The 23,558-nt window shown below is 47.4% G+C and overlaps 1 protein-coding gene across 1 annotated transcript in view; it reads right to left on the bottom strand.

The window, feature by feature from the left end:
• Positions 1-22,877, bottom strand: part of TTC9 (tetratricopeptide repeat domain 9) — a 28,520-nt gene extending 5,643 nt beyond the window's left edge. Inside the window, exons 1-2 of the mRNA XM_064486071.1 lie at positions 22,421-22,877; positions 409-591 (exon numbers count right to left, since the gene is read on the bottom strand). Of these exons, the coding sequence (XP_064342141.1) occupies positions 409-591; positions 22,421-22,826 (589 nt within the window). The 5' untranslated portion in view covers positions 22,827-22,877. The remainder of the gene's footprint in view (positions 1-408; positions 592-22,420) is intronic.
• Positions 22,878-23,558: the final 681 nt, after the last annotated feature.

Raw genomic sequence — 23,558 nt, 5'->3', positions numbered from 1 at the left:
TTCCTGGAAGATGTTGGACTTAGCCCCCAAATTATCCGACATGAGCTCCTCGCCAGTTGGGACCACGTCTTTTCATCTACATCCCTGGCACCCGACACAGATCTTGGTACATAGCAAGACTTTGATATGTATTTATTCAGTAAGCAAAGAGGGCTGGATTCCAGGTTTGAAAGGATGAAGAATTCCACATTCTATTTGAAGAGAAGAGGTGCCCACGCTTCTTGGAACCCAGACCCCAGGTTGAGGCCGGGGCTGTGTGCTCGGCTTGTCCCAGGTGCCAGCACACACCTGGGCCCTAATTTGCCATTTCCACCCCTGCCTGGCCCCCGCCAGCCATGAAAGCTGTCCACGGCAATGAGGAGCTGGCCCGGGGGACTGGTGGAGAGAAAACAGCAGCTGCTGCCTTACCTGTTGGCTGTCGGGTCCTCGCTTCTTTCAGGTAGTAGAGTGCTTTGTCGTAGTCGCCAAGGTGGTAGAAGGCCACACCAGACCGATAAAGGGCCTTGAAGTTCTCCCCTTCCTTCTTGAGGACTTTGAGGCAGTACTCCTTGACTCGCTCGTAGTTCACCAGCTCAGCCTGCAGCAGGCAGGCTACGGAGGGAGGGAGAGAGAAGGGAGGGCGCCCTCAGCGGGACAGCAGCAGCCTGTGAACGTCTCTGGCTCTTCCTCTCTGGCCAGAGAAGGTTTACAAGTGCTGGACCTTTACACTGGGGTGCTGCCGGCAGATGATCCTGGGTTCGAGAATCCAGTCTCATCATCACCCAGCTGTGCGACCTGGGGCAAGGTACTTGGCTTTGTATCATGGGCTGAGCTGTGTTCTCCAACACCTCCGCCGCCCCACCAAGAAAGATACGCTGGAGTCCTAACCCTCAGTGCTTCAGAATGAGACCGTATTTGAAATGAGGGTCTTTACAAAGGTAACCAAGTTAAAAAGAGGTCCTTAGAGTATGTTCTAATCCAATATTACTGGTATCCTTATAAAAAGGGTGCTACAGACTGAATGTTTGTGTCCTCCCAACCCTGAATTCTCATGCGGAAAACTCATCCTGAGTGATGGTGTTTGCGGGTGAGGCCTCTGGGAGGTGACTGGGTGTTAAGGGTGGGGCCATCGTGATTGGGATTCTTGGTCTTGTAAAAGAGACCCCAGAGAGCTCCTTCACCCCCTCTGCTACGTGAGGACATGTGGGACGACAGCCATCTAAGAACCAGGAAGCGGGCCCTCACCAGACCCTGAACCTGCCACTGTCTTGACCTTGGCCTTCCCAGAACTCTGAGAAACAAGTGGTGGTTGTTTGAGCCACCCTGGTCTGTGGCATTTTTGTTACAGCAGCCCAAACAGACGAAGACAAACGAGAAGTCTGGACACCAAGATGGACACACACAGGAAAGATGATGTGAAGAGACGCAGGGAGATGGCCGCCTACGAGCCAAGGAATACCTGAAGCGACCAGAAGCTGGGAGAGAGGCATGGAACAGATTCTCCCACAGCTCTCAGAAGGAACCACCCCTACCAACACCTTGATCTTGGACTCCTAGCCTCTAGAACCCTAAGACAGTAAATTTCCATTGTTTAAGCCACAGTTTGTGCCACTTTTGTTGTGGCAGCTCTCGGAAGCTACAAGAGGGGCAATGACCATACTAACTATGGCTAATATTTGTCAAGTGCTTACCTTGTGCTGGATGCTTGCCTCACTGCTTTACTTGTATTACCTGAAATGATCCTTGGAATACTATAATGAAGGTCCTACTATTATTCCCATTTTACAGATGAGGAAGCTGAGGCCCAGAGAGGTTCAGTAATTTCCCAAGGTCACACAGCATGAAAGAGGCAAGGCTAAGATGGCAATCAAAACTGGCTGGCTCCAGAACCCAAGTTCCCTACTGAGTTGTTGAGGGGATTATATCAAATAATGGCCATAAAGTATTTAACCCAGGGTTTGGCACATGGTAAGCTCCCGAGGTGTTATTTCATATTATTATAATTCTTTTCAGCCCCTGCCACCCTGCAGTGACAACTGCCTGTGACTTTCCTCAAGTTCTCTTCCATATGTGTTTGTCTCTGTAGTTCCCGGGAGCAGGGCCGTCTGCTGGGCTAGTGACCAGCCTCATACAGAGCACACCTCTGGACGTGAGAGGCCTGGGAGTCCCCAGCAAGAGGAAGTGAAGGCTGGCAGGTACCCACGTGGGGCCCCTTCCTATTCCAGAGTCAGCCATCCCTGAGCAAATCGTCTCCCCTGGAAGCTTCCCCTCACCAGCAATCAGCCACAGGGCTAGGGCCATGGTAAGGGAGCTTGTACCCTGGACAGTGAGCACCTCCTTAAATTTTGTGCCCTGGGGGGCCTCACGGGCCTTTCCCTAATCCTAGCCCTGCTGAGCTGCCTGGGCTTCCATTCCATCACTCAAACAGTAGGCATTGACTAAAGGCAGAGGTGTGTTATACACACTGAAGGAAATTTTTTAAAGGTGGGGGATTCGGGAGAAAAGCACCTGTCTGCTTCTTCAAAGGGAATAAAAGCAGAGACTGAGGAGGCCAAACTGCTGCTTCCTACCAAGACCTGGCCGGGTGGGGTAGGGGAGGATGCTGACACCCTGCTTCTGTGTGCTCACATTGGCAGAACTGTCCTGAGGATGGAGGCAAGTCACTGATTTTAGTCTTCAGGGGTCTAACTTTAGCTGTTTTGATTCCTTAAATAGCTTCCCAGGGATCTGAGTGGCTGATTAAGAGACCAGACCTTTCACTGGGCATTTTGGACCAAAAAAGAAAAGAAGAAGAAGAAGAAGAAAAAACACCCAGAAAATGAACCAAAAAACCCATCCTTTTGCAGAGGGAGTTAGAATTATGAGAACAAGGAAGTGGAAGAGAATCAACCCAGAGCTAGAAACTGACCCATCAGGTTTCACTGGGCCACAGGGCAGAAAGCCAAACAAACTGACAGAAGCTGCAGGCTGCTGACCCCGTGGGCCTGGGCGTAGGCAGCTGTGGTCACAGATGAACTGGGGTCCATCCTGCCAAGCTGATGCCACCATCAGCTCCCTCCCCTCTCCTCCCTCAGCACTGGGGTCTAAGACCACTCCGCCTCTGCCCCACCCCGATGTGGCTGGAGTCTGTCTGGGTGCTCACACAGCTCTGCAGACAGGGAGGGGTTCTGTCCAGAGGTTTCTGGCTGTGAACCCCACTGGCTGCTCCCTGTGTGGGACTTGGCTCCAACAGCTACCCCCAGAGCTGCCCTTCCTGTCTGAAGATTCCATGTGCCCCATCTCATGTCCTCTCTGCTCTCTGCCAAGAGCCCTCGCTCTTCCTGTCCAGCCCTTCATCTTCAAACAGACACTTCTGTTTGCTGACCCAAGCAATCTAGGGAACAGACTTTTGTTTCTTTTAAAAACAGTTTTTGAATGTCTAAAATTGGAGGGTGGGGAAGGGGAAGCAAAAAGGCCTGGAAATGGGTATGTCCTCCCCTGGTGGCCCCACCTCAATTTCTGGGACTCACTCCATAAAAATAACTGGAACTCCCCTGCAGATCTGGTGTGAACTGTGGTACTTGGCGGTCGACCAGGCTTCCGACCCCGTGGGAGGTTGGGCCAGGCAGGTTACAGGGTGTGGAGGCCCTACTGGCACCAGAGGCAGAGCCGAGGAAGATGGAGAAATCTGGAGTTAGCTCTGGTCCAAATGGGCTGCCATCCCAAAAGGCTGGGCCAAGAGGGAGAATCCAGGTAAGAAACCAGCGGTGGCAGGTCAGAGCTCTTAAGAAGGCCCAGGGTGGAAGAGTGAGAGACAGTCTAGAAAGTTGCGCTCAGCCCCAGCTCCAGGGGACTTTCAGGTACCCTCTAGTTTGGGTGGAGGGTTACTTGGGGTACGTACGACAAGCCCATGGCATAAGTAAGATGGGATGTTTGCAGGCACATTTTAGAGCTGAGGACGTGAAGAAGGAGAGGTTGACCAGAAGTCTCTTGGAACAGATTCTATTTTATGTTTCTTTTACTGATGATGAAATCGAGTTTCAAAGAAATTAAGTAACTTGCTGAAGGTCACTCAACTTTGGGCGGTTAGGGTGTGATTTTATGAAAAAAGCTTGGCCAGTTTTCTTAGCTCCACAAAGGAGTCTGCAGTAGGAGAATCAGCAACTAGAGAGCCCCACTGTGTACTCACTCACTCACACAGAGGAAATTGTAAGTCTGACGTTCCCCAAGGCAACCACACTGAGACCTCAGGCTAAAACATGTCAGGTTCTCTTGGCTCTGGCACCCGTTTTGTTTTTGTTTTTCCTGGTGCATGCAGGGCTTTGTGACAGCCTGGGCAAACTGCCCCTTGTTGGCCTGAGATGAAGGGAAACTGGCTGAGAGGAGGAAGAACAAGTTCATGGAGCCACTGGGTTTCTTCTGACGGCTGATTTGCCAGCATTCGCCCTTGCCTGCTGAACCGAAGGCAAGCATGGCCTGGAGGGGAGGGAAGACCCATCTGGGGCCAGGAGTAAGGAGGAGGAACGTACTGGACCCACTGGAGGAACTCACTGTTAGGAGCTGAACTATGTCCTCCCCAAAAGGTGTGCTGGAGTCCTAATCCTCAATACCCCAGAATGTGATCCCATAGGGAGAGAGGGTCTCTAAAGAGGTAATCAAGCCAAAATGAGGTCATTAGGATAGACCTTAATTCAATATGACTGGTGTCATTATAAAAAGGAGACATTTGGACACAGAGACAGACACATACAGGAAAGACAACAGGAGGAGACACAGGGCGAAGACGGCCACCTACGTGCCAAGGAATGCCCGAGGCGGCCAGAAGCTAGGAGAGAGGCAGGGAACAGATTCCCCCTCACGGCTCTCGCCAGGAGCCAACCCTACCAACACCTTGATCTCGGACTCCCAACCTCCAGGATGGTGAGGCAACGCATCTCTGTTCTTTTAAGCTGTACAGTTTGTGGCGCCCAGGAAACGAACACACCTTGCTGGTCACTCCTTTGGGAAGTGGACCCAGGAAGTGGCTTTTACCTCCGAAACGTCCCCAGATGAAAGTATTTGATCCGTTTTCGGGTTTATTTCAAGGGGTGATGAAAGAGCTTGGATCTGGAGAGAGGGGATGTTTGACAGGATGTTTAACAACTGGCAGAGGCTGTAACCACACTGAATAGGCACACGGTACTGTGCCAGTCCTGGGCTGTTCTGGCTGTGCGTCAGGGCTGGATCCCGAGCGACAGTCCTAGGCTGGCATCCAAGCTCCGCCGGGGACTAGCCCAGGCCCTCGGGCAGGTTCCTTAATCTCCCTACGCCTCCTCTTCTCCTGGGTTAAATGAAGATAATAATGCCTATTTTGTAGGAACTCTTGTGATGATAAAAAAGAGATCGTGAACACATATTCTATGCCTCACCCAGTGCTGGGCACAAAAACCGATTCTCATAAATGCTAGTTCTTTAGGAAGTCACTGGTCAAATGTGGCTTCCCCAGAAACATGTCTGTCCATCAGAGGAAATTTCCATCTTGAATCTTACACATGGTGCAGGAAATAAAAGCTTAATTTAAAGCAAAATTTTAAGAATAGGTCAGATATATTTTGGAGGGTAATTTAGGGGGTCTTTCTTTTTTAGCATCTTGATTCTTTTTTTTTTTTTTTAGCATAACATTATATTCGTTTCGGGTGTACAACATGAAGATGTGATCTTTCTATTTGTTGCAAAATGATGTGGGTCTTTCTGTGCAGACCAGTGGGAACGTAGTGTGTGCCGCAAAACAATGGGCATTTTTACTTATTAGGCTTCACGTCCAGGGCTGTGGTGACCCACCCAATTTCACTTTTCCACAAAGGTGCCGGTTTTCCTCTCTGGGTACACTAATGCTTGCATTCTGAGTTCTGAAAACAACTTTCTTCTCTTGCTTTCCCTCTTTTTCTTTTTCTTTTTGGACATTTATGTTGCCTAGAAATTTTAGATGCTGAAGTGACTTTACGATAAATATACTCACAGAGGTTTTGTTTATGTTAAATATAACCTTAGCAGAATCCCCGGGGTACAATTAGTAGGTCAGGGGGTGTGACTGTCTGCGTGGCCTTTGCCACAGAGCACAGAGAACTTTCCCTCTGACAGAGGCTGTTTACTTAAAGCCCTGGGCCCTCCCGGATGCCTAGGAATCTTCATTTCAGAAATCATCTATCTTTGGCTTGTTTTTATTTTACTGGGTTGCAAGGGGTGGGGCAAAGAAGACAGCTGTAGGGGAGATGGGCAAACCCCAGTTGGCACAAAGCGATGTCTATTTTCTAAAGAGCATGAAGAATTTAGGAGTAAGGAAGACCTGAAATTCTAAACCTGACTGCCGGTTATGTCTCTCTAAGACTCAGTTTCCCTGTCTTTAAAATTAAGATAGCAACTCTACTGACCTCATGGGTCTGTTCAGAGGATGAAGTGAGAAAATGGACCACAGTGTACTGGATGGGGTGCTTAGCCGACAGCAAGTGCTCCGTGGACACGGGCTGATTCAAAGATCAGCAAGAATGCTCCGCCCACAAACCTGAGCAGCAAGGACAGAACCCAGCCCCGATTTCTCATCTTTATTTCATGGTCTCCAATGTACGGAAACTCACACTTGCCCCAAATGTTTCCCACACCGAGCTTTGATGTTGGGTTTAACTTCCAGTTTTCCTTTCAAAAGTGTGTTTTCCTATTGAAGGGTGGGGGTGGGGGTTGGTGTACCGGAGAACATTATAAAAGTAGCTTTGCAGCCAGAAGAGGAACTTAGGGAAAGAATGGGGTGCGGTCCAGGAACTATTTTCCTCTTACTTATAGGTTAGACAGCCTCTGAGTCAACAGTTGGGTCCACCCCGTGCCGTCTACATCCCCAAACTGCAGGCATGAGTGCTGCCTCCTGCCTGCTCCCACCCCCTCTCACCACGAGTGGATGTTTCACTGACAGCTTTATGGATGGGGTGGTGGACAGACCCAACGTTGCTGGGCTCCCCCGGGGTCCTAATATTTTGGGAGCGCTAGGAGCTCTAAAAGCCAGCTGTGGCAGGAAAATGAATAGGCCTGTTTTCTGACTCGATGGGGCATGAGAGAGACTATGAGGGAAAAGGGAAATATTTTTAGCAGAGAAGTTGCTGGCCATTTTCAGTGCCTCTGAGTTAGCTGATCAGAGACAACGTCCCCAGCACCAGTATTCACCTGGGCTCCTTGGGTGAAAACAGCTCACCTCTCAGAGTCTGGGTTTTGCAGTGGGTGAAAATGGAGGTCATTATGGCTGCAAACCTTGAAGGCTTGCTGACAGGATGAGAAAAGTCAGTGTTTCCCAAGCTCCAGACACTGACATCTGATGAGAACCACCCCCAGGGTTTCTTATTAAATCATCTGTGCAAACTTAGTGAACATGGAGATTCTCAGACCCCATGTCCAGCTCTGCAGCTTCCAAAGGCCTCGGGTGGAGTCCAGTAATCCACAGTTTTAATAAGTCCCCAGTGGGTGCTGGCAGGTGGACGGCCTCACCTGACCTAGTACTTTACCTCTGAGCATTTTGGAGGTATGTTCCTCAAGGAACACCCAGTTGGTTAAACCATGAGAGCCTAGAACAGCCATGGGGAGCTCCAGGATTACCCTCAAGGGCAAACAGGTCCCAGAAGGCCACATCCTAGAGCCAAGAAACCTTCACATGTAGGCAAACAATTGTTTTCATACAGTCAACATGGGACATTCTGGGTCATTTTCTTCCTAGTGATTAGAGACTTCTCACTGAAGAATAAGAGCCCAGGCCAAGGAAGTGAAGAAACAGGGTCAAAGGCTGAGATGCTTCATGAAGAGCTCGGACATTCTTGCCCTGCTCTGGTAGGCAGTGTTCATCCATCCTCCCAGAACGGTAGTCAGGGTCCGAGCAGCTGGCTTTGACTAAGCATGCATGGGCCCCGCAGTGTTCTAAGCATTAACTCATTTAATCTTGACAATAACCTGTAAGGTAGGTTCTAGTATTTTGCCCATTTTTCTGATAGCCCAAGGAAGTTCAGTTACTTGCCAAAGCTAGGAAGTGTCAGGGGAGGATTTGAAATGTGAGCCCTCTGTCACCTGAGACCATGCTCTTAAGCATTACCCACATGCCCTCCTAGGACGTTCAACTGCCTACAGTGAATTTTAGCTCAGCTCCTTCATTAGACAGCTTTGAGCATGCGTTCTGCTTCTTGGGAAGTGTAACTGTGGGACCTGGATGGTGCCAAACTGTGCTCACTATCTGTAAACTTTATCTGTGTCCTTCTCATCTGGAAGCTTCCTATCTAACTCTCCGGGACGCTCTACCCCTCTTGTTTCTCTGCCTTCAAAGAGAAAAACAAACAAACAAAACCAAGTGCAGCGTTTCCACCAAGGCTTCTTTTTTTTAGAGTTCTAAAACCACCTGCATCTCCAATTCCATTGAGAGTCGACTGTCACCCTAATAGAGCTTACACGACACCTCTCTGGTTTCTTCCTGAAACAACATCTACCTTCGCTGGTGCTTGCAAGACTAACCCCAACAATATTGTTTTTTAACTGAAATGTTTATTGAGATAATTTTAGATTCACAGACAGTTGTAAGAAGAAACACAGAGAGATCCCTTGTACCCTTTACCCAGTTTCCCCCAATGTTAACATTTTATAAAACTACAGTGCAATAAATATATTGACTATAATATTGACACCAATACAATGCACAGCTCTTGTTCAGATTTTCCTAGCTTTATTTGTACTCATTTATGTGTGTACATTTGCGTGTGTTACATACCATTTATCACACAGGTAGCTGCTTCTATCTACTGCCAAAGGTAAGTTACAGAAGAGTTCCATCAAAGGATTCCTCCTCTTGGCTTTTTATAACTACATCCACGTCTTCCTATATGCTCACCTCATCTTTCAACCCTGACAACTACTAATCTGTTCTCCATTTCTCAAATGTTGTCATTTCAAAGTATTATATAAATGGAATCGTACAGTATGAAGTCTTTGGGAATTAGCTTTTTTTTTTTTTTTCACTCAGCATAACCTCGTTGAGATGCATCCACGTTGTTGCATATATCAACAGTTCATTCCCTTTTATCACTGGGTAGTATTCCACAGTGTGGATGGACCACAGTTTGTTTAACCGCTCCTCTGTTGAAGGACATCTGGGCTATTTTCAGTGCTTGGTTATTATGAATAATGCCGTCATGAATAGTCACGGACAGCACTCACTCTCACTGTTTAGTATGATGCCAGCTGTAAGCTTTTTTGTAGATGTTCTTTATCAAGATCAGGTAATTTCTTTCTATCTCTAACTTGCTGAGAAATTACTATTTTTCTAATACTTGTGAAGTAGAGCACACCCCTGCCTAATGGTAATGCTTTCACAGAACACGAATGGTGGCCTTTTTCTAAGGTACTATCATCGAGTGGACCCTTTTGTTTTCCAAAGAATAAAACTACTCAGCTCATGCCCATCACTGCAGCTATGTATGACACACGTCTTCTCTGCCTCCCAGAAAAGCATCCGTAGGGCATCTTTAAACCCCTACCCAGCAGAACCACATCATACTGGTTTGCACATATTGTCTGCTCAGTAAGTAGCCATACCAAACACTTGTATTGTGTTTTATGACTCACTTGACCTTCACAGTAACTCTGGGAAAATCGGTCTTATTAGTCCTGCTTCTAGATGCTGAGCCTTAAAGAAGTTAAGCGATTTGCTAAGGCCATTCAACTTTTAGGGAAAGAGCCAGGATGGTCTACGCCCAAGTTCATGTTGGCTCCACTCCGGCAGAGCTGGCAGCAAAGAGACCTGGACTTATGGATCTCAAAGGGTCTTTTCCAAGTCTAAGGTGCTGAGGAGCTACAACAGCAGGCGTCTGGCTGACTCAGGGAGCCAGCACCCTTCAACCTTTTGTTCACACTAAGAGGGATTTAATGACACTGGAAAAATGTGTTTAGTGGAAAGTACGGGTGGAAAAAGAGAAAGTTCTGGAAAGTTTGCACAGTACAACCTGAATCTTGTGAAAAAGAACTCCATGTCTATGTGTGTGTGTGTGTGTGTGTGTGCGTGTATCAAGGTGAAGAATTTGTAACAGCAGACATCAGAGTCCCTCTTAGGGAAGAAATCAACTTTTTTAAGAAATACATTCATCACCTGTGATTTTTTTTTTTAAATCACCTCTGCCTATGATGTCTTCAAAGAGAGCTGGGATGGAACTCGGGAGGAGAGGTGCAGAAAAGCCTTCTGAAGGGTTTCCTGAGCAGAAAGCACCACCTGTTCATGGAGCACTGACTTGGAGAGACCCAGGGTCATGAGAGGACCCTGGGGTGTTACAGTGGACGAGTGCCTATAACAGGGGATTAAAAGGAGGATCCAAGGGATGTGACTGCTGGTGCTTTTACTCCCAGGACACCTGATCAATCAAGGGTCTTTCCTCATCCGACACCAAGAAGGAAGCTCAGTAAGTTGGCAGCAGCATAAGGCACAAGAGAACAGGCAGAGCAGACCCGAGGCTGCCAGCCTGTCAGCCTCTCCCTCAATGTCTCCTCTCCCAGAGGCCTTGCCTTCCTCCATGTCCTCCTTTCCTGTCCCACCAGTAAGCTTGCTTGCTTGCAAAGCTCCCCAGGGAACCCAATTGATCACAGCATGTGTCTTATCTTCCTGGCAAATCCCTGTTCTCTGCTCTCAGGTTCTAAACTGGTCTCACCCGTAAGAGAGTCTAAGGTCTTTCCCTGCTAGTTCAGTTCAAAGAACAGGTCAGAGAATCCTGGGGCAGAGGCTGGAACGTGGCAGAGAACAGACACTGTCTAACTGAGGCTTTATTCGCTTGCACAATCTCTGGCCAGAGACAGGTTTACCCAGAACCCAGCAGTTTCTAAATGTTCCCTGGACCAACTTGTATCCTGAGAAGCTGGAAGTAGGCACAGACCCCGGGTCCCAGAGGCCCTTGGTTCTGCTGGAGCTCAGATGCCCTTCAGAGGAAGCCTGAGGGGTTGCTTGTTGGTCCAGCCTGTGGCAGGTCCACATAGGAGACACCCACACCAAAAGTGGTTGATTCATGCTTTGCTCACCTCCCCTGCACTGTAGCCACTTAGGAAGCTGAAACTTGCCCTGACCCCTCTTTTGCTTACTTGCTTCTCGTATTCCCCCATAGCTTCCTTTGCTGAGTCCTTTTTCCTCCCTTCTTGCACACTTTCCTGCATAGTACCTGCCGTAGTAGGAGCTAGATTTACAAATAGGCATCATCTATTAAGCATCTGTTACGTGCCAGGCACTGGACTAGGCTCATGTGCGTGTATCCTTTAATTTCAATCACCATCACAATCCTGTGTGGTGCGTTATCAATACTCCCACGCTATAATGGAAACAGAAACTTGTCAAGATTGGGACCTTCCCAAGGTTAACAGAGGAGTCGATGGGAAGTCAAGTTTCAAACCCAGACTCTCTTATACTAAGTAAAGTTCTTTCCCCGTTAGGCCACGTTGCCCTACAGGTTTTCTGGGGTCTAGGTCTGCTGCCCGTCTGTTCCTCTGTGTTCTCTCTCTTCCCTCCCATCTTCATTGGCACACACATAGATATAGCACCCCCCCCCCCCCAGGGATCAAGGGATCCCTAGAGTTGCAGTTTCCCAGTGGCGTCTACAACCTGTGGTTCAGGTCCATTGGAGAAAGGAGCTCAGCTCTGACTCTGCATGAGCAAAATGCCCAGAATCACATCCCCAAATGCTCTGATCTGGTCCAGACTCCTCAGGGCTCTCCAGTCTTGGACTAAGGGTGGTGACCCTCTGAGATGCTGTCGCTTAGCCAGCAACTGTTCCCCGAAACCCTTGGCCTTGCCAGTTCATTTCTTAAAAGCTTTTTTGTTTTTTGTTATTTTTCCCTCCACCAGCATTCCTGGCCTAATGTAGCTAGTTTTTCCAGATTTCTTATGGCGAATGACTGCCTGCTTAGAATCAAAGTCTGAATTTTGGAATAATCAGAGAAAACAGAGCAGCAGCAGGTCATATCTGGGGTCATCAGTTTAGACTGCAGGGCCCAGATAATACTTTATATAGACTTCCACCCTCTACTATGGTTTCTCTTAGAGACCCTCTGTCTGACTCTATCATCCCGGGAGGCTGCAGGTTCCTTTATTTTGGTTCGCCCCCAATTTTGCAAAGTTACCTTGGAAATCTTGGTTGAGATCTTTTATGATTATTTGTCAGCACATGTCAGTGAACTGGAACAAAAGAGAGCTTGTTTCCTGTTTCCTTCCTAAATTTGGCTGTTTCCAAGAGAGAGGCCGGTGGGGGAGGGGAGCTAGCAGGGCTTCAGAATCCCAGATAGTTCAACACTTCTGAAAGGGACTTGGAGGGCATCTGGCCCAGGGCCCACTGTTTACAGACAGGGAAACTGAGGCTCAGAGTGATGGGACTTTTCCAAAGTCACAGGGCAAGTTAGCTGGACTAGAACCCTGATTCCCCCCGCCCCAGGATGTGGTTTGAGGAGAACACAGTGGATTTCAGATTTGGGCTGTGAAGAGCTGTGGCCAGCATCCAATAAAGATTTGATGAGTGACACCACCAAGCACGTGTGTTGTACACATCATACACTAAAACTGTTTTAACCTATTAGGTGAATATCTTAAGTGCTCCAAAACAGCTTATTTTTTATGGCATTGTAACATATCTACCAAAGGTATATTCCAAATAAACTTAGTAGTAACCTGGCTACAACTGACACAAAGATGCTTAAGTAAAAATTATGTGTAGGAGGTAGGTTTCCTTTAGAAATTGGCAGGAGAAAGATTATATTATTGCTTTAGATTAAAGCTTTCTTTGTATATCATATATTCAGGGAGCTATTTTGCTAAACAGTTTTGACAATATAGAAATAAAATTCTGAATTACTGAAAAATTTCCTGGGAGGAAGGTACATCGTGTACATAATTATAAGAGTATATCAGTATGAAATCTGGGAATATATTTGTAATCCATTTATGAGATTACAAATAGAATATATTAAATATTGCATGTATTTAAATAAATTCATGCTGAACTAAAAAAAAAATTTGATGAGTGAGTGAGCTTCCTTCTGGATGCTGGGGCTTCTGTGTCTGAGCTACTGATGGACAGGATTTCCTAGACTCTGGGGCCGACAAGAATCTTGGACATAGGGCACCCACACAGTCCCCTCCTCGACACCAGAGGCACATCACTAATGCTCTGGATCAGTCTGTATCGCTAGCTCTGATCCAACTTTCTTCCTTGCCTCACCAGCAGATTCAAACTGTCACTCACATGCTAACAAGTCCACATGTGTGGCCCCCTGCTGGGGGTCCCATGCAGCCAGGATCTAACCCTGTGTGTGGACTGGGGTGGTGGGCACTGCTGAAACGACGTCATATTATGGGATATTAACAGAAAGTTTGGGACTTGGGATAATTTTGCTTGACATCTTTGGTGCTACTTTCTGACGAGATGAGCCAAGACACAGGTCGTATCTAGGATGGTGTTAAAAATCATGTGTAGGAGGTAGGTTTCCTTTAGGAAAATAAAAGACGAAAGCAAAACTACCTGTAATTTTTCTACACAGATAATCTTGTCATTGTTTTCCCTAAAATATAAAAGTAATAATGCAGGCTATTAGAAAAAAATCAAACACTACAGAAAGATTTAGGATAAGAAGTTAAAGAAAGACATGGAGGAAACTTAAATGCATATGACTAAGTAAAAGAAGCCAGTTTGAAAAGGCTACATGCTGTATGATTCCAACTGTATGACATTCTGGAAAAGTCAAACTATAGAGACAGTAAAAACATCAGTGGTTGCCAGGCGTGGGGGGTTAGAGATGAAGAGGCAGAGGACAGAGGACTTTTAGGGCCGTGAAAGCACTCTGTATGGTACCAGAGTGATGGACACATGTCATTATACATCTGACTAAACCCATCGAATCTACAGCACAAGAGGGAACCCTAACGTAAATGATGGCCATTCAGTGATCATGATGTGTCAGTATAGGTTCACCAACTGTAACATATGTACCACTCTGGTGGGGGATTTGATAATGAGGGAGGCTGTGCACGTGTGGGAGCAGGAAGTAGATGAGAAATCTCTGTACCTTTCCCACGAATTGCTATGAACCTGAAATTGCTCTAAAAACAATGAAGTCTTAATAATTAAAAAAAAAAGTTAAAGTCTCTCCCCAAACCAGTCCCTTATTCAAGTGACGTTAGCTTCACTTGCATCATTTCAGATAATCTTGAAAGCATGTATGTTTATGCTACTTTATATCCTCTTTTTTTCTTTACACAAAACAAATAAACACTGTTCTGCATTTTGCCTTTTCATGTAATAGCAGATTTTAGAGGCTGGTTTATATTAGTGCACACAGAACTATCCCATTCTGGGTAACAGTCACCAAGTTCAGAAAGAATGGCGTAGAGAATTGTTCTTTTTAGAGCTCAGAAGGACATTAGAGATCCTGGAATCCATCCCTCGGTTTTTATCAACCAGAAAAGCACAGCCCATGAGGTAAAATTTCTGGACCCGAAGCAGCTGGTGACTTAGAGACAGAATTTACATCACTCCTCACCAAGTACGGTTCCTGCTGTGTTCTTGATGGGCAGGTCTGAAGACAAGTGGAGAAATCTCGCCTTCAAAGAACATCCCTCACATTCTCATCAGAAGTACTTTTTTTTTTTTTTAATTAGCAAGTGCGTTTTTTTTGGACTATGAAACAACCTGCATTCGGGGGACCGTTTTAGTGTGTGTTTGAAACGCAATGGGAGATTCAGGGTGGATAGATATTTAATACAGAAACCATGCTTCAGGAGAGTTTTTTCTAGGAAGTAGATACTACCCAAGTATCCCTTTTATCTTAAAATTGTTAGAATTAGAGGTGAGAATTTCCTTCGCTGGGCAGTTCCCACTTCTTATTTCCATTCTTTTTTTTTTCCCTCCTAAACATCCGTGTCCACTTCAAAGGATAATTTACACTTCTGATAGTTTGTAGTTTACAAAGTACATTCATACATCATCTTCCTGTTCCTCACCGTTACCCTGTGACTCAGGCTACCCATTTAATAAGAGAGGAAACTCAAGATCAGAGGTCTCGTGACCAGATTAAATCCACATATGTGGCGAATGTGCCACCAGCTGACATGCGAGTTTCCCTCAGTTCTGGTCCCACTAGACACAGGGCCAGCTGGTCTGTTTAGTGCTGGGCTTGGGGGGGTCAGGGGGAGGTTTGTTTTTATTTCTTGAGAGATGAGGTTTTGGCCCACAAAGTAAAAACTTATCGCCCAGCCATAAAAACACAAACTGAAAAATAAATATTACTTTACAGGATGTTAGGAGCGCCAATGCTCTGTGCCACATGGAATAATACTGTGTCCAATCTCATTTAGCATTTCAACTGAAACATATTTTAAAATGATGGTATCATCACTCTCGTGACATTAAAACTGACCAGGTCTGGATAAATGCATTCCAAGTCCAGACATTATTCTTCCAGTGGGTCATTTCCCCTCATTGTGTCCACAAAGTGGTCACTGAATCAGCAGTGGCTGGAATGAATTCCTACTCTTAACACTTTCATTTAAATTTCTAAAGACCTCTTAACTGGAATTCACACTCTCAGGAGCAAGGGGGATACAAAAGAGGAGGAGGTATGGGCGGGGCTTCTGCAGGCCTCTGGCTTATTAAAAATTATGACTCACCAGCTCCTCACTCCTCTGTCCATACAAATTCAGGTCACCTCCCCAGTGACAGAGAACGTGGTTACAGAACACAGGACACTTTCCCCTTGATCTCCCAGGATGGTCATGGAATGGGAATTCTAATCACACGAGGCACCATCATGGTAAAAGGAATGTTTAATTCACAGAAGACAAGACTGGAGGATGGGCAAGCGAGTTGCTCTAAAAGTGTCAAGGCTTGTCCGTGTTGCAGTGATGAAATGTATTCTCTGTTGCTTCAAAGGGTAGATAGAATATGGGTGGATCAATAGAAGTTTCATGGAGGCAAATTTTTGCACCTAAAGAAGAAACTCCTGGAGATGGAGGGTGCAGGGTGAATGGTTAGGACTACAAGCTTTGGAATTACAGACCTGGCAGATGAGAAATCCCAGTTTGCCACATCCAACTATGTGACCATGGACAAGTGACTTAACTGTTACAAGTCTGGGTTTTCTGTTTCACAGAGTTATAAAGATACATATGTAATTTCATGAAAAGCAGTGACCTTGTCCTTTATGTTTACTCCTGTGTTTTACTCAGCCACCAAGTTCAGCGTCTAGCACATATTAGTTGCTCAATCAGTATTTGTGGAATGATTGAATTTATTAGATCCTTAATATGAGACAAATGCCGGAATAAGCATTTTCATTCATTTCAGACACATTCATGGAACATCTACTGGGAACCAGGAACTGAGCTCATCATGGTAGCCTTTACTGCCACTGTTGTTACTGTTATTATTATTGTCGTTGTTGTTTTGTGGTGGTGGTTGTTAAATGAGTCACTAAGGTAGAGGTGAGTATCCCTGTTGTTGGAAGTGCCTAAGCTCATGTTGAATGACAGGCTGGTAATGATGACAAGGAAATTCATGCACCTTTGTAATGTTTGGGGTCATGTTCAAATCTGGAATCATAATTCTGATTTTGCATAACTCTCGAGCTAACTCGTTAGCACCACTTCTTTAGCACTTTTGCTCTTTATACACAGACACACTGTGGAAGGGAAACCTTTGCCCCTCTGGCTTCCTGTGTGTAAACCTGGTCTGTAATTTGAGTGTGCTTTTGAAGTCCTTTTGGCAGAAAGAGAAGAGAAGGTCCACTTGGATACATTTCAACCTGAAATTCTTCTACTTCAAGTCAACCCTCCTTGGCACTACACATCCTGCTTCCTTTTAAAAAATATTTGGGAACTGTTGGTATTGAGTCCTACCAGACGTGGCGTCATTTCACTGCTGATCTGAAAATGTGTATGTATGTGTAAAAGGAAGATAATGAGCTTTACATTGCTAATGAAATTTCAAGGCCATATGCATACCACAGAGAAGACTCATCTCCTTTAATCGTCTGTACTATTATCTTTGGCTTTTTTTCATGTCTGGTACTGTTGTCGATGCTAGAGCTTGTGGTTGCTGCTATGTAATTGGGAATGAACCACACCAATCACCTTGGTGAAAATGGCAAACTCTGTTCCCAGCATGGGCATCTGCTCTCCCAAAGCCAAATACCTGGGAATTGGGAAATTGCTGGTTGGTTGGTTGAAATATTTTGGTTTTCATCCTAGCTGTCTGGAGGAGACATAACCTGGTGGTGAAAGAGAACAGCTGGAAGGAGAGAAGGTCCCACCTGGAGGTCACTCACAGCCCAGGAAGCTCTGGGAACAGCTTTTGGCTGTTCTGCATCTTGGCCTTCCCGTCCATACTACAGCCAAGTCCCCTTGCCTTGGATGGGGCGTTCCCACGTATTTTGGCTGTAGGGGCTCTCACTTCAAGATGTCCTAAAGAGTTTCTGGCTACAAGCCACCCAATTCATTACTTTTATAGGTAAACTAAGGAACTTCAGAATCCACTTTAGAAACAGCCCAAAGTCTACATCCGGAATGTTCTTTCCTTGAAAGCATTCTACAAATTTCAACTCTCACATCCTTTCTTGGAAGATGATCTTAAAAGCCACATTTACAGGCTTAAGATTTATTGGCCAAGGTGTTGCCTGAGGAACAGCCTCAGATCCACAATGACTGGGCCAGTCAAGCTTTCCCATTCAGATGGCAGGATCTTGGCTGAGCATCTTAGCATGAAGCCCCTCTTCTTTCCTTTGCTAATTCCTGTCCCAACAACTCATCTTCTGGCTACCAGTTTACTATTTGTCTCTAGCTCCTGATCTCCCTTTACTACTGAGTTCTTGCATTTGTAACTTATCCATCTTCATGCTTCGTTCTTTTGTTCCACACCAACTTCTCTGGGGTATCTTTTGTCTTAGAATCTGCCTCAGAGTCTATATCTAATATATAAACCCAGTCATCTTCTGGTGTCCCATTGAGGGGGCAGCTTCAAGGGTGGGTGACTTGTGTAGTCACATAGGACCCATGCTTAGAAGGGCCTTGTATTTGGTTTAATGCTCTGCTGTTGACTTCTTGAAATTCTTAATAGTTTTATCTTCGAAACTGTGTTTTGTAAGTGAAGACTAATGGGATGACAGAGCGCAAACATGAGCAGAAGAGAGGCACGGCCATGCTTTGCAGCCCCATATAGCATACAGCACTCATGATGGCCCACGAGCACAGAATTCCAGTGGGTCCACAACGCAGGAGAGTTCAGCAAGACCCAACTCAAGTACAAGGTAGGAATGTCAGGTCTGTAACTAAGTAAGCGCACATGCTGACAGCCCCCAAAAGGCCAGGCTTTCCCTTCAACCCAGAAATTGCTTCAAAAGCAGAAAGCAAGCAGTAGTGTTCTACGAAACACAAAAACCCTAAAATTCCATCATATTCTTTCTTACTTAAGTTACTTCCCCGTACTAGCCAACCACTTATGCTGAGAACAATGACAGAGAAGGAAGAGCAGGGTAAGACTAAGGAAAAGCCCATCTTCCTCTCCTTAATCATCAGAAAGCCAAGACTGGGAGAAAGCACATATTAAACTACACATGTAAAAAGTGAAGTAAAAGCCGTTGCATTCGTATCGTCAGCATTTTCCCTGTTCTAGTAAGAATAAACAACGTATGCGCGTATAAGCTACAAAACGTGAATTGCACGATTTGTACATCATTTCATATACAAGTTAAGTGCTCTTATATTTCCATTTAAAACTGGCACTGCACACTATAAAGAGGAAGAGTAAAATTCATGGCAATAATTAAAAATTTTAATTTTCTTGTCATGACATTAAGTAGCAAATACAAACACCATGTCAGGTCAAGAGAGAGAGAAGCCATGAAAGAAAAGGAAAAAACTTTCTCTCTTAAGACCTTTAAATGACAATTTCCCTCTGCTTTTTGAACAAGGAGACTCACATTTTCATTTTGCACTGGGTCCCCAAATTATGCAGCTGGCCCTGGTCCTATGGCTTCGAGACACGTCCACAAGCACTGATAAAGCTGGCTCCCATCCCAGGCCTTTTTCTGGTGTGACTTCTCTAGGCATTGTCACTCTCCTGTCCTGGGACTTCATTTGGGATTAGTGGATATTATCCACCCCTTTGGTAAAATAAACCAAAAGCCTCCCAAATATAGCTCTAAATGGATGGGAAAGTGGGGGTAAAATGATGTAGGGGCTGACACAAAGTCCCAGGTATGCCAGGAGTGGGGTTGTAAGCTGACTCTCATCTGGCTTTCAGATCCAACGCCGTGTCCTGTCGGCACTCATCTTCACTGTGGGCATTTGAGTCTTGAACATCATTTGAAAATACCAACAGAGTCATTATGCGTTGCAACATTTTGATCACACCCCAGCTGGGGCCCCTGCGGCCCCGCAGGAACAGATGTAAAGCAAAAGACTCTGCCCTTCAAGAGGTTTTGAAAAGAACATCCCAAAGCCCCAGGGAGTCCTGTGTCTTGTTCAAGGTCACTAGGAGTTGATCAATAGGCCAGTAAATGCTACTTTTGCAGCCCTGGTAAGAATTACATTTCTACATCTCTCCATACAGGTCAGGATAGCTTTTCGAATCATTGTATCAAAGTCATCAGAGATTCTGCAGGAAGAGGATGCTTCCCATCTCCCTCCTTGAATTTCTTAGAGAAGACATGTAAAATCAAATCTAGGGGTCTTGTGCCACTGGCCAGATCCCTACTAATCAGAAGGAACTCCAAGCCAGAACTCTGCAAATTGCCTGCACACCCTTTAAGTGGTCACCTCAAGTCATCCAAGTGGATTTTTAGGCTAACATCTCTTAGCTCACTCCAGCTGCCCCCTTACTATTCTCTGGGAGCCTTCCATGCAGGGTACAAGGGTCCACCGGACCTAGGTTTCCTTCAGAAGCCTCACAACAGTCTTTTGTTTGGTGCTGAGATGCCTTAGCAACACAGCCTAATCCTCCAGGTATTTCTAGGCTAGTCTGTGTTCCTTCTAAATCCCCAAACTCTCCCTCTATGCACAGCTGGGTAGAAGACAGATCCTTGAGAGACCGAACATCTTCAGACCGCTCCCACCTGGAGCCCCCTGGGTTTCTCAGACAGCACTGCAGCCCCGATGGAAGGGCCAGTTGCCTTTTTGCAGTTGCTGTCTCTCCTTCCTTTTATCAGGCACAGGGGGAAAGGATATCTTATGGGCCCCGCTGCACTGTTCTGGTTCTAACAGCAATGACGGTGACCATCTTTCCTTCCCTTTCCACCAAACGATAATTGTAAACACATATTTAAAATTTTGAGATTACCATTTAAAATAATCTTCACAAAAATATTTTAGTGAACTGTAAAAATGCTTCTGACATCACGACAAGTGGGAATAAAAGCAGGATGCAGGTGGCTTCGCTTTGTAAACAGTTTACTTTTATGTATGGAAAAAAGTATAGGAAGGAAATATATGACAACGGACTTCTTTAGGTTGGTGGGATTACAGGTAATCTTGTATTTTCTAAAAGATAATACATTTTATAGGTATGCACTGCTTTTACAACTGTAAATTAGTAATATTAATAAGTGGCAAGCACTGGAGAAGGCAGCAGAGCTATCGCTACTTTCCATTCTCTCATCACGGAAGTTTTCCAAAGTGGGTGTGTGTGGGGTGGGGATGGTGGCCATGGAAGTGGGGGAGATGTCCAGATCTGAGCCCCACCTTGACTGGGCTGGCCTGACCAAGGATACATCTTTGTTTTCACCATGGAAATGTAACCACTTCTGAGGTGGAAGATAGGCAGGGCTAGCCCTAGGCTGGCAGCCAAGGCATGGGGTGAGGGACAAGCCTAGAATGCCATGGAAAATACTAAATATAAAACTCTATCATCACTCCAAAATCACTGCACTAGTGACCGGAGTGCCTCTGCCTCCAGCCCCGGCCACTCTGCCCTTTATATCCATCAGGCAGTAGCGAATGTGCCAGAGGCTTACAGTAAATAAAGGGAATCCGGGTGTATCTTGGGATGGATTGAAACAATGCACCTATGCTGTATTACTACTACTTTATCTGCTGTGGTTCTTACTAATACTGCTATCAGCACCACCATTTCTGCAGCTCCTCCTCCTATTATTATTAATCCTTTAAGTCTGTAAATTACTTAACAATTTACAAAGTGCCTGGGCTGGACCTGGCACTATGAGAAGGCAGAGGTAGGCTGGCAATAGAAATCTCAAAGGGAACAGAGCAGAATTATTAATATGTGTATTTTTTTCATCCCCCAACTGCCTGGGCCCCAGACAAATCCACCATCCCCGGCCACACCCATTCTCCCAACCCCACTCTGCTCCAAATGTCCAGAGCTAGTTCAGGCCACTTTAAGGGTTAGGGACCAGGAGCGATGGCCTTTCATTTGGTCAGAGGAGCTGGACCATGCCCAAATCCCACCAGATGAGGTGAGAGAAGAGGAGAGAGTGCCTTTCAAATATAAGGCCATTGCTTCTGCCAACATACTCTATCTGCTCACAGGAAGGCCCTGGAATGACCCAGACTCCTCCCTTTTTAGGGACTTTAAATTTTCCTGTGCCAAAGTTAATTTTGTTAAAAATTGCCAGACTTTGACCTTAGTCCCCAAAGTGTACTCTAATGTCTACCTAACCTTTTATCCCAGTAGAAGGGCTCTCTTTTCCTTAAGCCTGGAGTGAGGACCAATGCAACACGGAGTGAGAATGAGGCAGGGAGGAGAGCGAGAATGTAGCACCGCTCAAGCCCAACCTTGAACTAGCTTCCCTCTGAGATCGCTCTCTTCACCTGGCAACCGGGCCCCCCCGCGGAGCTCAGAGAGAAGAAAGTGGCATTTTGGAATCCATTTTGCTTGAGATGCTGAAGGCATCGTAGCACACTGCCCTTTGCTACCGGGGCCAAAGGAACTTAGGGAAGGACTTTACTCATAGGGATGCGGTCAGCTGAGGGGAAGGTGAGGGCCAGCTCTGGTGCCAACCAACCCTGAGGAGAGCAGCCACGGGGCATGCGGTGGGTGCGGGTGGCCCACCCTGGGTGCTGCTTCCCACATTTGGACCCAGCTCCGCTGGTGAGCAGTAGTAGCAGCGGTCGCCGGCTGGGTCCCCATCTGTCCAGTTATTCATAGGTGAGATTTACGAGGATGCGGGAGAGGAATGCGGGATGACAACGAGTTTTGGAAGGTATAATCCTAAAAGTCACACTTTTCCCAAAGCGCCTCCCTCCCGGGTTCTCCTTCCCAGAGCCGCACGGTCCCAGCGGGGGAGCATGCGTCGCGTCCGCGCCGCGGTGGTCGGCTGTGACCCGGGGGGCGGGGACGGGGGGACGGGGAACTGGGACCCGCGCGGGGCGGGAGATGGAGAGGGCGGGGGGAGGAGGGGTCGGGGCGCGGCGCGGCGCGGCGCAGCTCACCTGCCAGGCTGTTGTAGCAGTCGATCTCTATGGCTTCCACCGTCTTGCTCTGCTCCTCCGACAGGCGACCGGGGTTGGGGGCCCCGGCCGGGGAGGCCCCGCGCGAGTCCCGCTCCCGATCCCCGGCAGCTGGCAGCAGCCCCTTCAGCTCCAGCAATGCCCGGTGGTATTTGCCGATGGCTTCGCGGAATTTCTTGTCCTTGTAGCACTGCGCCCCTTGGCTCTTGAACTCGTGCGCGCGCCGGATGAACTCGGCGGGCTCGGCCGCCGCCCCAGCCTGGCCCCGCGCCGGGGTCCCTCCGCCGCCACCCGGGACGCTCAGCGGCGGCTGCGGCCGCTGCGCCTCGCCGGCCGCGGGCGGGCTCGGGTTCCCCTTGGCCCCGGCCGCCGAGCCCTTCCTCTCCATTCGTCCGCCGCCCGGCGCCCCGCGTGCGCCGCGATCCGCCTGCCCGCCGCCGCCGCGCCCTCCTGGGTTTAAAAGCGGCGGGCGCCGGCCCCGCGCCTGGCAAGCTCGGCCGCGGCCGTGACACCCCGCGGCGGTCTGTCGTCCCGCACTCCCATTCTCCTCGCCAGCTGCGGGAGGCTGCTCTCTCCTCCTCCTCCTTCTCCTCCTCCTCCTCGGATTGCCTTCCCCTCCTTCCCTCCCTCCCTCCCTCCCTCCCCCACTCCCGCGCCGCCCGCCCTCCTCCTCGCCCTCGTCTCCTCCCGCAACCCGCGGGCGGTGGCGACCTGGCCTTCGCGCGCTCCGGGGCTAGCGATATGGGAGCCCGAGGGCCCGATGGGGATGGTAGTGATTGTCGCTGACCCGGAAGAAGCTTGGCTCTCCTGAAGGAGGGGAGGATTAATGACAAAGACGGGCCCGGTCTTTCCCATTCAATCCAGCCCTCGGAGACGTGCCTAGTCTGAAAGAGACGAATGGGGGAGGGTTCTTCTCTCTCTCTCTCTCTCTCTCTCTCTCTCTCTCTCTCTCTCTCTCTCTCTCTCTCTCTCTCTGTGTGTGTGTGTGTGTGTGTGTGTGTGTGTATGTGTGTGTGTGTGTGTGTGTGTGTTAGGGAAGGGGGATGCCAGCGACGAAACGCATGCAGACTCACCCTCAATAGATTTCTTGAAAACTAAAAGAAAGGTGCAGCGGGGAGCA

This window comes from Camelus dromedarius, chromosome 5 (assembly GCF_036321535.1).
Source record: "Camelus dromedarius isolate mCamDro1 chromosome 5, mCamDro1.pat, whole genome shotgun sequence".
Lineage (NCBI taxonomy): Eukaryota > Metazoa > Chordata > Mammalia > Artiodactyla > Camelidae > Camelus > Camelus dromedarius.
The sequence above is the reverse complement of the archived record's forward strand: the minus strand, read 5'-3'. Positions and strand labels throughout refer to the sequence as shown.